Raw genomic sequence first — 13,224 nt, forward strand, 5'->3', positions numbered from 1 at the left:
GATGCATTCCTCATTATGCTTCCTATAAGAGAGGAAATGGCGTGGTCATTACGTCAGCTGTGAGTTGGAACGTATGGCTGAAGTCGATCAGGGCTCCTGCTTGAATAGAACTCCGATGACCGTCAGGAAACGACAGCGTCGCGATAAGTGGAAAAATGCGCCTTTTTTGACGTCGAAGAAGGTAAACAAAATAGAATTCCAAAAATATAGATTTATTTTCTTCTGCGCATCAAACGGTTCGTGAGTTTTTCAATAATTTGATAATATCAGACTGTTACTATATATTTTTCTATTTTGTTTTTTTACTTGGCAGTGCTCTAACGCGCAATGCAGTTAAGAGAAATATCTCAGATTTATTCAGGGGTGAGCGAGTGTTCGACACTTCACAATAACGAATCAAATATTACCTAATTCGATTCAGACATCGGATAATATAGCCATTATTCATAAAATACAATTATTTCTCGAATAATTTCGATATATTCAAATCATCAACTCTGCGTGATCAAACTAAATTTAAGCGAAAGTGCGATAGATTTCATCCTGGCCGCCACATAGTAAGCTTAAAGCACGAGAAGTTGCGCAGTAGAGCGTGCTCAGGGAGTGCGATGTTTTCTGCTAGACCGCTCTGATTCGCGCTCATCGAATATTCCTGAGTACTTGAGCAGATGATTATTTGCTCCTAATGCTCTATTGATCACTTTAATATAAAAACGTTTTATAATGTGCATCTTAATCAAAAACGTTTGTTGATGTTGTGAATACACTGTAAACACTGCTTCATGTTAATGGTGCAAACGGCTGCTCATTACTCGAAAAGTATTTGATCCGCACTAGATTTGGTCTAAATAAAATGCTGTAGATACCCCCTTCAGATTTCTGAAACTTAGGTAAGTCGCTCGTGCTTATCAACAACGCTCTCATCCACGCAGCGCTGAGCATGCGGCTAAAGAAAAACGAAGTGACAAAGGCTCCCCACTTTCCACACTACCCGTACATGGAATGTACACTCTGGAATGTTGAAAAGGCAAAGGAATTTAATTTTTGCTGATGCGGAGAGGTGAAGGATGTGTGTAGCTGTAGAGTGGTTTCAAACACGAGTTGCATAGAAAAGTTTCGATGAATCTAAATACCATGAGAAAAGTGCACTGTTCGTCTGACGGTGAGTCACCTGGAGGGCGAACGCCTTTTAAAATGTTCTCAGAAATATGACAATTTTGAGAAAACAATTATTTTTGAATTCTCTCATATTTCTGCTATGAACCATAACTGATGAGCCAATGATGTTTCGCTCAAAGCCTATGCTTCGTTGCCACACGATGTCATCCAGAACATAAGTACCGTTGGGCACTCAATCCCGGTGCCGCGTTCCCAATTCAATCACCGGTTTAGACACAACGAACATAGCAAGAAAAAGAAGTTGCAGTGCGTTGTCGCAGCAGGACATACACGAAGGAAACACGATCGTGGTCACCCGAAAAACGTGGATGTTCATTGTTGTGGTTGTACGGCGTCACCTAAATAGACTGCAGTATTGGCGCGCGAAAATAACGGAAGGAAGAGAGAAATAATCCAAGCTACATTGTCCCGTGCACTTGACGTATGCATCAGCACTCCACCTATTGCGTTGAGTGACAAGGAAACTTCGTTGATGAAACCTAAACAAAAGCAGTAAGGCGGTGGTGGTTATAAAAGAGCAGGCGTGCTTCACGTGTTAGTTTCTTTTAGTTATTTGTCGACATCTGTTTAAACGCTCTGCCTTCCGAAAGTGAATAAAACAGTTGTTAGGTTGCACATCATCCCGTGTGTCTTGCGTTTTCTCCAAGTGTGTCCCGTTACAAATATGCTATGGTACTGCACATCCACGACAAAGAACGAACTGACCACTGATTTCGTTGAACGCGAAGCTTATTTCAAGCGAACGAATCGACAGCCGCAATATGAACACGAACACGTGACTCCGGTGTCACGATAGCCTGTATGAGTAGCTGACGCTACTCATAAGCGTGTCTCGATCTCAGCCAGCGTTCGGTCCTCCGTCTCGGGAATGATGGCGACCAGGACACCGCACAGCACCACCAGTGCCGCAGCGGCCACGATGGCCATGTGCCCTTTGCGCGCGAACGTCACCAGCTCCTGGCCGTAGTGGAGTACGATGAAAGCGAGGAGCCAGCGCACGGCCCACACCACCGGCGCGCCAACGTAGTGCAAACGTGCGGCACCCGGGAACAGCTCGGCGGTAAGCAGGGAGGGCAGGTGGCACAGGCCGACCGAGTAGCTCAGCACCATGAGATTCACTGAGTACACGGCCTTCCAACTGGTTTGGAATTGCACTCCCTGTAGCGACCACTGGCTGCGTGTAGCGAAAATGGATATGGTCAACCATGGCTTCTTCATAAAGTAATCCACGGGCATAGTTTTTCCCATAATTCATGCGGCATTCTGTTGTCTTCGCTTTCGTTTTTCGGGCTGTGTACACGCGACATCATGCCAGCAATGTTGATCATATTGTTTCTAGGAGACAAAGGTTACACTAAGGGGAGGGGGGGGGGGGGTGTAAGGCTAGTTTAAATTCTATTGGCAGTGACATTTCAATTAGCGTGGAAGAATGGGTAGTCAATACCTCGAATTCCTCCTTGGTTCGTCACTTCAACATACGCGTATTGCTTTCTACGTGTCGCCCTGTGCGATGCATTTCACATTCAGAACATCGAGCAAGGCGTGAAGCACCATGGCATTTAAAAGTAGATGGTGTTAGTTGGAAACGCCTATTGTTCTTTTTTTTTTACTTGTGTGGTTGGTGAATTTGCAGTGACATAAACACATGGCACTGCCACCACACGATTGCGAGACTGCGGCTATGAAACTGCACTTGCCTATGGTTATCTATTTATTAGCCCCGCGTATTTGGTGCGATAGTTATGCGTGACTACTTACAAGCGCCTTCTGTAATCGAGTCACGCCATGCTCCCTATGTCTATAACGCAGGCTGAACTGAGTTGCGCACACCTGTTTTACAGGTATGCGGGCCTACCTAGATGGGTATGTCGTCACGTATTCGGTAGTCACAATGGGTAGTCACGTTACTACCTCGGTCGCAATTCAGTGTTGCAGCCATACGACGCATGCATGACGCAGCAGGCGTCACCATTTGCTGCCACAAGCTGTATGTGCTGTGCATGAGATGCAGTCCATCGCAAATGCTTCGAGTCGGCAGTTGGTTTAGCGGCGAAAATTCGCAGTACGGTTACAAGTCTGTCATGCAAGTTATTAATTGCCAGCTGTGGTGTGAGCTAAGCGTTGTCGCTGCCAATGTCGAGCTCGCCGAATCGCTTGTGGGTATTATGCTCTGCTTCCTCCATGTTATTTCAGTGTAAAGGATGTTTTATAGCGCTCTCGAATAAACTAATACGCTCCGCTCGAGTGCTCGCCTGCTTTCTACGCATGTATCGGCGCAGCCGTGTGTGCAGCAGTGCGGCGATCGAGGCACTGTCGGTGGTGCTCCCAAGATTGTGAAGTCAGACACCATCTGGTTAACGCGACGCGGTGGTTAAAGCGATGCGGCTGCAAACACCCGCGTCCCCACTGACTCTTGTAGGGAAAAGCGAGGCATGAACACGACGCGGCGAAACTTCCACGATGCTGCGGGCGCAATCAGTCGGTTTCACCGCCCGTGATGCGTAAAGCCCCTTAAACTTCGTAAAGTACTGCCACGCTTTGAAGAATGCTGCTTCGTACTCGCGCACTCTGGCCGAGGTCGACGCCGCATCGCTATTGGCCTAATGGCATCACGTGGTCCCTCGCACCGTGCATCAGCGCCATTTTTGCTCGAGAAGCGTCTACGGAGTGGCAAGGAGCGCATGTTGGCGCCATTGCTACGCTCGAGCAAAGTAGGCGGCGCAGCGGTCAAGGAGGGAACGCGAGAGAGAGGAGAAACGAGGACGAGTGAAGGCGGAGGAGGAGAGTCGTTACTTTACGAAGTTTAAGGGGCTTTAGTGATGCGTGGAGGGCAACGCCATCTGGTGGTGTTACAGGGAACCATGCTTTGCTTTACGTCACCTAACACTCCTATCTCATTGGTAAAAGAAGGTCCTGGCGCCTTTGTCGGCTTGCTCGCTGAAGATGGCGCCAACGGCACGAAACAGAGCAACGAACTAAGAACGGCCAACGCTTCAAAATGTATCGACATATAAATCCTCTCTAGTGAACCGCAGAGTCGAATATAACTACGAGCAATAGCTTGAAAAAACTTCGAGGTACCCCAGAAGCTGTCTGTAGCCAATGAGAAGATTTTGGTAACAGAACGAACAGCAGTGATTTGGGGACTGCCTGTTCTTTTGGATTTTAGCTGGCCGGGACCTCCAAGGCATTATGCTTAAGCCGAAGCCACTACTTCCTACAGCATTCATATTCTCATGTTGTCCCACTGTCACCACGGAATCTAAGATGATGCTGTTCATTCGCTTCTTTCGAGATGGTTTGTGTGAATTCCTCTTGTATTGGTACGTGATCGCACACTCACATTTGTCTTTCGCAGCTATTCTTGCATTAGCCAGGGAAAAAGAAGCACAGCGACTAAAATAATTATCATTGCTTTTACAACACACTTACTGCGATACAACAAATATAGAAAGCCCGTTCTTCCCATTATTTCCACAATGTCGCAAAGATGTTGTGCAGGTGTGCACCCACGTTTTTTGCAAAGTGGTATTTAAATACCGGGGTTTTTACGTTCCAAAACAACGATCTGATTATGAGTCACGCCGTAGTGGGGTACTCCGGAATAATTTTAGACGCAAGAAGTTCTGTAACATACACCCAAATCTAAGTACACGAGCGTTCTTGCATATCTTTCGCACAGAAACATGGCCGACGGAGCTGGTATTGAACGCACGACCTCGAGTCAAACAGCGCAATGCCATATACACCGGGCTACCGCGGCCGATTTAAATATGTTGCGAGTCAAGAAAATCTTGGGGCTAACTTTCCCCCAACTATAATGTTTTTGTTCAATTCTATGATACTAATAATTCCATTTCCTTGATATTTAAAAAAAATTGGACGTTCTCTGCGCTATGTCTCGCACTTGGTGCTTCGTGTTACTTCATGTTTCGTAACTTCATGACAAACATATGTAACACGAGCTAAATTATAAGCAAGTCACACGCTTGCCAATGATGCCCTTTTTTGAGACAACTGAAAGGTTGGGTGCGCGCGATTCTGTCTTCAAGAAGCTTGTGCACTAAGGTACAGCTACCGTCAACCTACGGACAAGCCAACGCAAACCCATTTCCTGAACCATAGGTACCGTGTCGTAGCGAGTACCGTTCCGTCCTGCCACCTTCTATCAAATGACTCAAATGTACACAAAAAGAAAAACAGGACCACACTGTCCATAAAGGTCACGCTGACAGGACAGATGGACGTCCTGTCAATATGACCTTTTGTGAATGGGGCGATTTGTTTATGTTAACAGAGTATTGTTAACAGATATGTAGTAATTAGCCCACAAAAAGGTTCTTGCCAATTAGTCTGCGTGACGCTCACCACACAGCATCGCTGATCACCTGTACGTAGTACGCACCGGAATATCAAATGATCGAAGGGTTGGAAACCGCCAAAGCAGATGGCAATCAGCGCCGTGGAAACGAACAACAGGTGTCGGCGTCCCGTAATGCGCGTCAGGGAGGCGAATACGACGACGAAAACGGCCTGCATGCCCGTCATGAGCAAGGCAGCCAATGGCGCCGCTACCTCATCCACCACGCTCGCCATGGTCTGCATCCCGCGGCACAGGAAAAGCTGCATCAACGTCGCCCCCTGCAGCAGGTGCAGCGCCAGGCACGTGCATAGACGCCTGCGAGTGCACGGGAAAGGGTGTTGGATTAGACGACCTCCGTCTTGCATACGCGTGCAGCAGTGGTGTAGCCAGGAATTTCGTTCGAGAGGGGGGTGGGGGGTTGGGGGTGGGGGCTCGCATTGGAGCTTGGCCTCCGCACAGAATTTGTCGAGGGATCACATACATGTATAATAACTGCATTGCAATTGCCAAAGGTGCTGCAAACAAATTCTTGAACGCTACGCACTGTCAAGACAAGAAATACGTATTTTTTCATAAAAGAATATTTTATGTCCTAAAAATTCTGCCAAAAATAACTGATATCAATGCCTCCACGTTGTTTGTGTATGTATAAAGAAAGAAAATATTCCAGGAACTTTAGAACTATATCAGTGCGAAACCAGCAAAGCAGTGCATGCCGCTGATACGGTAAATGTAAAGGCCGTGAAATGAACAAGTTGAGGACAAATATGTTAATGATACTTTGCCATTCGAAAGCCTTGTTTACATTTTTGTACATATGCAACGGCCAGGGAAAAATCTCAGTGACACGGTCCTTCATTCCAATGTACTGCGGAGGAGCAGCTGTCACCAGTTGCGTATTGTAATTGCACAGAAATCGTAGTCGCAACAAAGATCACATATAAAAAGCAGCAGCTCTGCAAAATATACATTAGAAATTCGAAGTACAATGGAATACACAAATGCCAAGATAAAGATTGTTAAAAAGGAAAAAAAGTGTCTCTGGAAACAAAGTTCACTGCATGTCTCCACAAAACCTCGCAACAAGATATTTAAATAGACGTATAAGTAACCAATAAATCTACGTATCTAAGCAAAAATCACTTTATGCAGGGTATTTCAGCTAATTTTAGCAAGAGTTTAAAAATATGCTGATGCACTCTAACACGACGCGACCAAGTGCATGTTGCTCACTTTTGTACGTAGTGTGTCCCGCTATATTTTGTATTTTGCTTAATTAGATTTTTAGCCAAGATTAATAAACCAACTTCTGAAAAATGGCAAAAAATTCCATTTAGAAAATTGCAGAACGGTTTGCAATGCCTCCGAATAAACAGTTTCTATCTTTCCATATATATATTAGGTATTAGTGTATTTCAGATTACTGTTGATGCCCGCGAACTACAAAACTAGTGGCATGCCCGCTTGCACGTGATGATTGCACTGCTCCCCAAGGTTCATCGCACAAACAGCCATAGGCGCACTACCACTTAAAAGGCGACAGGGAACCACGTAGCCGTCGGATGTGCCGTTTACGCCAGCGATGTGCTCCCCTCCCAAAAGTTCGTTATAGCGATAAGCAGACGCAGCGGTTATCGCTTGTGCTGCCGGAAGCAACAGGTCCGTCATTTCGCGATAGCTGTAAGCAAATTGAACATCCCTAAATAAAAAAAAAACTCAGTTTTGAGAAGGTTGAAAATGGTGGAATAAGAGTAGCATTAATTACCAGACGCAGTCTTTCACTGAATTTACGTTTATTTTTCATGCGCTTTCACAGCAAGCACTCTAAGAGGTCAACTTCTGCAGCAATACAACACTGGGACCTTCTGAGAACGCTTGCTGTCGCTGCCTTGAGCACCGTCGGTGAAATGCTGTGGCAGACTTCAATTATCTTCTCCTGTAAGGCTTCTGGAGTCGTTGTTTCCGTCGTGTATACGTGATGCTTAATATAGCCCCATAAGAAAAAGTCAAGAGGGTTGAGGTCGGATGACATTGCCGGCAACAGCACAGGCCCGTTTCTCCCTATTTATTGCTCTGGGAAAGTAACATCAAGGCTTGCTCGTCCTTGACTGTCGTGCTTGACTGGCCCCGTCGTGCTGACACCACATTGCGTAAAGCTGGGCCAGTGGCATGTTGCAGCAGGAGTCTTCAACCTGCCGTTTGAGTAACTGACATACCTCTTGCCGGTCAGAGGGTTGTTAACAACATTGGGCCAATGACTTTTCCGTCTCTTTTGAAGACCCCTTGGCTCCAGGCATTGATGCAACTGCAGGTGATGAGGGTGCAGTCCAGCTGTTTTCAATATCATGCAGGCAGTTGAGTTCGACACGCCGAGCTGTGCGCTCACGCTGCGCATGCTAGTGTGTGCATTAGCTGCCATGAAAGACAAAACGTCGGAGCGTACCTCATTATTTATGACTCAAGCTCTCTGCCTCTTTCTTGTGAGGCTGCCGGTTTGCTTCAGCGACTCATAGGTGTTGAATATTATCATCGGGCTCAATTGCGTACCCGGGTGCCAGCTTCGAAATATTCTTGCAGCCTGCCGTCTCTGTCAGCTTGCAGCTACTAGGGCAAGGATCATGTCTGATTTTTCCTCGTTGGAAAAAGGCATCGCGAAATTGCTCGCGCTTTAGCGGCCGATGCACGATAGTCTGTTTATCACTCTCTGAAATTACCACCTACCACGTCCATCAGTCGCTTTACACAGCACAGGAGATTATGGGGTTTTACGTGCCAAAACCACTTTCTGATTATGAGGCACGCCGTAGTGGACGACTCCGGAAATTTCGACTACCTGGGGTTCTTTAACGTGCACCTAAGTCTAAGTGCACGAGTGTTTTCGCATTTCGCCCCCATCGAAATGCGGCCGCCGTGGCCGGGATTCGATGCCGCGACCTCGTGCTCAGTAGCCCAACACCATATCCACTGAGCAACCACGGCGGGTACAGCACAGGAGATAACGGTTGCTAGTTAAATTGAACAGCCAACGCTTGCGTCGCTGCTCTGTCGCTTCTTAAGTGGCAGCTAGTGCACCTATGGCTGTTTGTGCGCGGAAAGATTGGGAGCAGTGCAATCACGACACGCAAGCGGGCATGTCACGTTGTGTTTTTTTTTTGTATTTCGCGGGAATCCGCAGTGAGCTGAAAAACACTAAAAAGACAGAAACTGTTCATTCGGATGCTTTGCAAAGCGCTCTGAAACTTTCTAATTGGAATTTTTTCCTAGCTTCGTTGCTTCAGAAGTTAATTAATCTTGACTAATTATCTAAATAAACAAAATACAAATATAGCTGCACAATGCATACAAAAGTGAGCAACATGAATTTGGTCGCGTCGTCTTAGAAGTGCATAGGCACATTTTTAAGCTCTGGCTAAGGTTAGCTAAAGCACCCTGTATAATGGGTCAAACAAGGCAAATAAACATGTTGCGCAATCACAGATTCACAGATCACAGAATCCTAAGGCCCGCGCCCCCCTCCCTCCACTCCCCCGACGCATCGCGCGCGACGGAAGGCGGCGCGCTTCCTTCCCGCTTTTCTCCGTTGCGCATACAGACTGACCCACCATCATCGGCTCCCCCCCCCACCTCCCCCCGCTACGCTTTCACTCGCACATACAGCAAGCACATATCATCATCATCATCATCATCATCATCATCATCATCATCATCATCATCATCATCAGCCTGGTTACGCCCACTGCAGGGCAAAGGCCTCTCCCATACTTCTCCAACAACCCCGGTCATGTACTAATTGTGGCCATGCCGTCCCTGCAAACTCCTTAATCTCATCCGCCCACCTAACTTTCTGCCGCCCCCTGCTACGCTTCCCTTCCCTTGGGATCCAGTCCGTAACCCTTAATGACCATCGGTTATCCTCCCTCCTCATTACATGTCCTGCCCATGCCCATTTCTTTTTCTTGATTTCAACTAAGATGTCATTAACTCGCGTTTGTTCCCTCACCCAATCTGCTCTTTTCTTATCCCTTAACGTTACACCTATCAATCTTCTTTCCATAGCTCGTTGTGTCGTCCTCAATTTGAGTAGAACCCTTTTCGTAAGCCTCCAGGTTTCTGCCCCGTAGGTGAGTACTGGTAAGACACAACTATTATATACCTTTCTCTTGAGGGATAATGGCAACCTGCTGTTCATGATTTGGGAATGCCTGCCAAACGCACCCCAGCCCATTCTTATTCTTCTGATTATTTCCGTCTCATGATCCGGATCCGCCGTCACTACCTGCCCTAAGTAGATGTATTCCCTTACGACTTCCAGTGCCTCGCTGCCTATTGTAAATTGCTGTTCTTTCCCGAGACTGTTAAGCATTACTTTAGTTTTCTGCAGATTAACTTTTAGACCCACTCTTCTGCTTTGCCTCTCCAGGTCAGTGAGCATGCATTGCAATTGGTCTCCTGAGTTACTAAGCAAAGCAATATCATCAGCGAATCGCAAGTTACTAAGGTATTCTCCATTAACTTTTATCCCCAATTCTTCCCAATCCTGCGCGGCAACAATGTATTTTTGTGTGTGCGTGGGGGGGAGGGGGTGGGGGGGGGGCGGGGGGGCACCGAAATGAAGAAACGCAAAGGAAATCATCTTGGCCACAATCGAATGGCTACTTGGGGCACCTAATGTAGCTACCTAAGTAATATCCAAGAAAATGTGTGACGCTTGGTCCACAGAGAACCATATGCATGCTCCTCGTTATCCTACACTGGCAAGATAAGACTTTCCGTAGACGTTGCGATAACATCGAAACGATGGTGATGCCCTCAAGCGAACGCGTTGCAATCTGTCGAGTCCCCACAATGGTGACGGCGAGCGAGCATTGCTTCTTTTTCTCGTCTGCTAGCCAGAAAGCGTCCAAAACTCTCCAAGGCCAAAATCCGCTCGGCCAGAGAAAAAGGAACACGCACCGCAGTGCGCCGCGCGGTTGTCAGGGCAACACATGAAAAACGCATGACCTCTGGCTGGCTCTGGTAGCCCGCGGGTAGCGAGGACGAAAAATTGGAGAGGCTCAATGTGTCCTCGCGAATAAAATTCAAAGTAGAAAAAATGAATAAGAACGCAGTTACCTTTGCTGGCTTTTGTGTCTTGATATGCATGTATGCTTTGGCGCAGGTGAAAAAGATGTTGATATTGTTTTCTGTGACATGATGGCAATTATGAACCATCACAACTCTTCGTCTCATCGGACCTCGCTGCGTGCTTTGCCAACTTGTCTGATAGTGTATTGATTTGGCTTGTTTCGTTGTATGGTCCGATGTACAACTTTAGAAAAGTAAATGCAGCTTTGGCATCAAATGTTACTAAGAATAATAAACCCACAAAAATCCGGAAATGAAAATATAATGCATGATTTTGGAAATGTCAATGCACCTTTCGCATCACAACATTATGTGATCTTTATACCTCTAACGTTACTTATTGAAATCCATGCGCTCTGTAGATTCTGCGGCCTCTGCGAGATGCCGCGGCGGGCCCGCTCGCCATCAAAGCGCCCTTGAAACTTTGTGCTCGGATGGGGATACTTAAGTTATGTGACTCCAGGTGCACGGGTGTCGCCACGAAATTAATCTCGAGTTCACAATCTTCGCGCCGAAATGTTTTTTTGAGTGCGAAAAATACATTTTAAAGAAAATCCGGAATCATTTCCGGCGCCGTGGGTTGTTTTGGTTGGAGGTGCATCACAGCACGAAAAAAATTCGGGGGGGGGAGGGAGCTGAAGCCCCATGAGCTCCCCCCCCCCCTTCCCGGCTACGCCCATGGCGTGCAGGCATCTTTAAGACGACTAGCACAATGAAGACGACGGTGACACGAGAACTCACGAACACAGAACACTTCTATTCTCGTGTTCTCGTCACGTATGCGCTGGCATTCCGAAATGTCATAGCAACAAGCCCACATTGCAACGCTAGTGTGTTGAGGTGGTTGTTAGCGCGCAATAAATTTATCGAGAAACTTGAAAACTTCCTACCAACTGGCATAAATAGCTTCTTCCGCGAGACAGGACACGCTCTTACCCTTGAAAACGTTCACGCGCCAGGCTAGTAGGTCTTGTTTTTCAGGGGACTTGTCGCAAGGCTTATGCTGCAGAAACATTTTTAAAGGGGACATCAAATAAACGCACGTACACCTTTGCAATACAGGTACTGCAACACTGACTTCACCGCTTTGTTGCATATCCAGCTGTTATAGTCACCTGGAACATTAGGCTTGAGTTTTCGTGCCCTGACGCTGACCCTTTCACTTGTTTTCTGTAGGGACTCTGAATAAATTTGGAAATTTGGAATAACGAACAACCAAATAAAAGCACATTTCCAATACCTTTTTGAATACTCTAAACCCTCAAGCATACGCAATCCAACATAAAACTGGAGCAAAAGCACGATAAATTACATCTTGACGGCCATGGTAGACGCGAAATGCGAGAAGTTACGTAGGGAAACACGCTACACGTTATTCAGGGAAAGGCAGGAAGAGTTTTCCTTCTAAACCACCATCAATGCGAACAATTCCGCTTAGATAAACAGACTACCTATTGTTCTGAATGTTCCAGTCGGTCTTTTAATGACAACGTTTTTTAACTTCCAACGTTATGATTCTTATGAAAGAAACTTGCCAATACTGCGAATACTAGGATATTGTCATATTTTTGTAGTAACCGAGGAAAGAACATTTCCTCGTGGAAAACTATTCGAAAAGCATTCGATATTCGATTCAATTCCCTTTCTGGCGCATTCGACTCCCATTCTACGCAATCCAAAAAAAAATTACTGCGCGCACGGCCCTTGTTTTCAGAATGCGTATACTATACTAGCCTGGCTAACGCGCGGTTCGGCACGGGAGCCTTCGCGGCGTCGCCTACGTCGGCCTTGCTGCCGCGCCTGAGCTCCGGCGGCCGGACCATGCCGTAGAGGCGAGCGGCAGCGGCGTCCGACTCGTGGTGGCGGCCCCGGGCGCGAAGCCAGAGCGGGCTCTCGACCAGGAACCTCTCGACGCCCAACAGAGACAGGGACGCCGTGGCCCACAGCGCGGCCTGCACTCGCCACGACACGCCCTCCAGCATGTACGTCGTCGCGATGCCGAAACAGGTGGCCGCCTGGCGTGCAAAAGAGGTTTGAAACGGTCATTTGCACTTCCCGGTGGCTCGCGGCTAACGGCGCTTGGCTGCTACGCACGAGGTCGCGGGTTCGTATCGCTGCAGCGGCGCCGGCCACATTTAGAATGGGGCCAAAAGAAAATGCACGAAGGCTCGTCTACTGGGTGCACTGGGGAACACGATAACGAACCCCACATTGGCCCAACATTAATCCGGAGTGCCACACTACGACGTGCTCCGTAATTAGGTCGCGGTTGTTGCGCGTAAAGCCCGAGAATTAAGTTAGACAATTATTTGCTGTAAAAGTCATGCCTCCTCCAGTCACGAATTGGGACTGAATGTTCTTGAGGCCTGAGTATATATATATAGTTTTTTGGAAACATGGGCGCAGACAGTGCCACTAAAAAATGTGGACATGTAGAATGAATATTTAAGCCAAAACAAGCCAGTTTCTATATAACTACAAAAATTTGTTGATTACGGATCTGCCTCTTTTATAAAAGACGCCTTATTTACATATCAAAAATGACAAAAGTTTGTGAC

At 47.0% G+C, this 13,224-nt stretch overlaps 1 protein-coding gene across 2 annotated transcripts in view; it reads right to left on the reverse strand.

The window, feature by feature from the left end:
- Positions 1-1,890: 1,890 nt before the first annotated feature.
- The window catches only part of LOC135917657 (uncharacterized), a 253,855-nt gene continuing 242,521 nt past the window's right edge, over positions 1,891-13,224 (reverse strand). For both annotated transcript variants that reach the window (XM_070537226.1, XM_065451229.1), the window contains 3 exons: positions 12,401-12,681; positions 5,585-5,857; positions 1,891-2,353 (listed from right to left, as the gene is read on the reverse strand). In XM_070537226.1, coding sequence (XP_070393327.1) covers positions 1,999-2,353; positions 5,585-5,857; positions 12,401-12,681 — 909 coding nt within the window. In that variant the 3' untranslated portion in view covers positions 1,891-1,998. The remainder of the gene's footprint in view (positions 2,354-5,584; positions 5,858-12,400; positions 12,682-13,224) is intronic.

The sequence above is a fragment of the Dermacentor albipictus genome, chromosome 4 (genome assembly GCF_038994185.2).
Source record: "Dermacentor albipictus isolate Rhodes 1998 colony chromosome 4, USDA_Dalb.pri_finalv2, whole genome shotgun sequence".
Lineage (NCBI taxonomy): Eukaryota > Metazoa > Arthropoda > Arachnida > Ixodida > Ixodidae > Dermacentor > Dermacentor albipictus.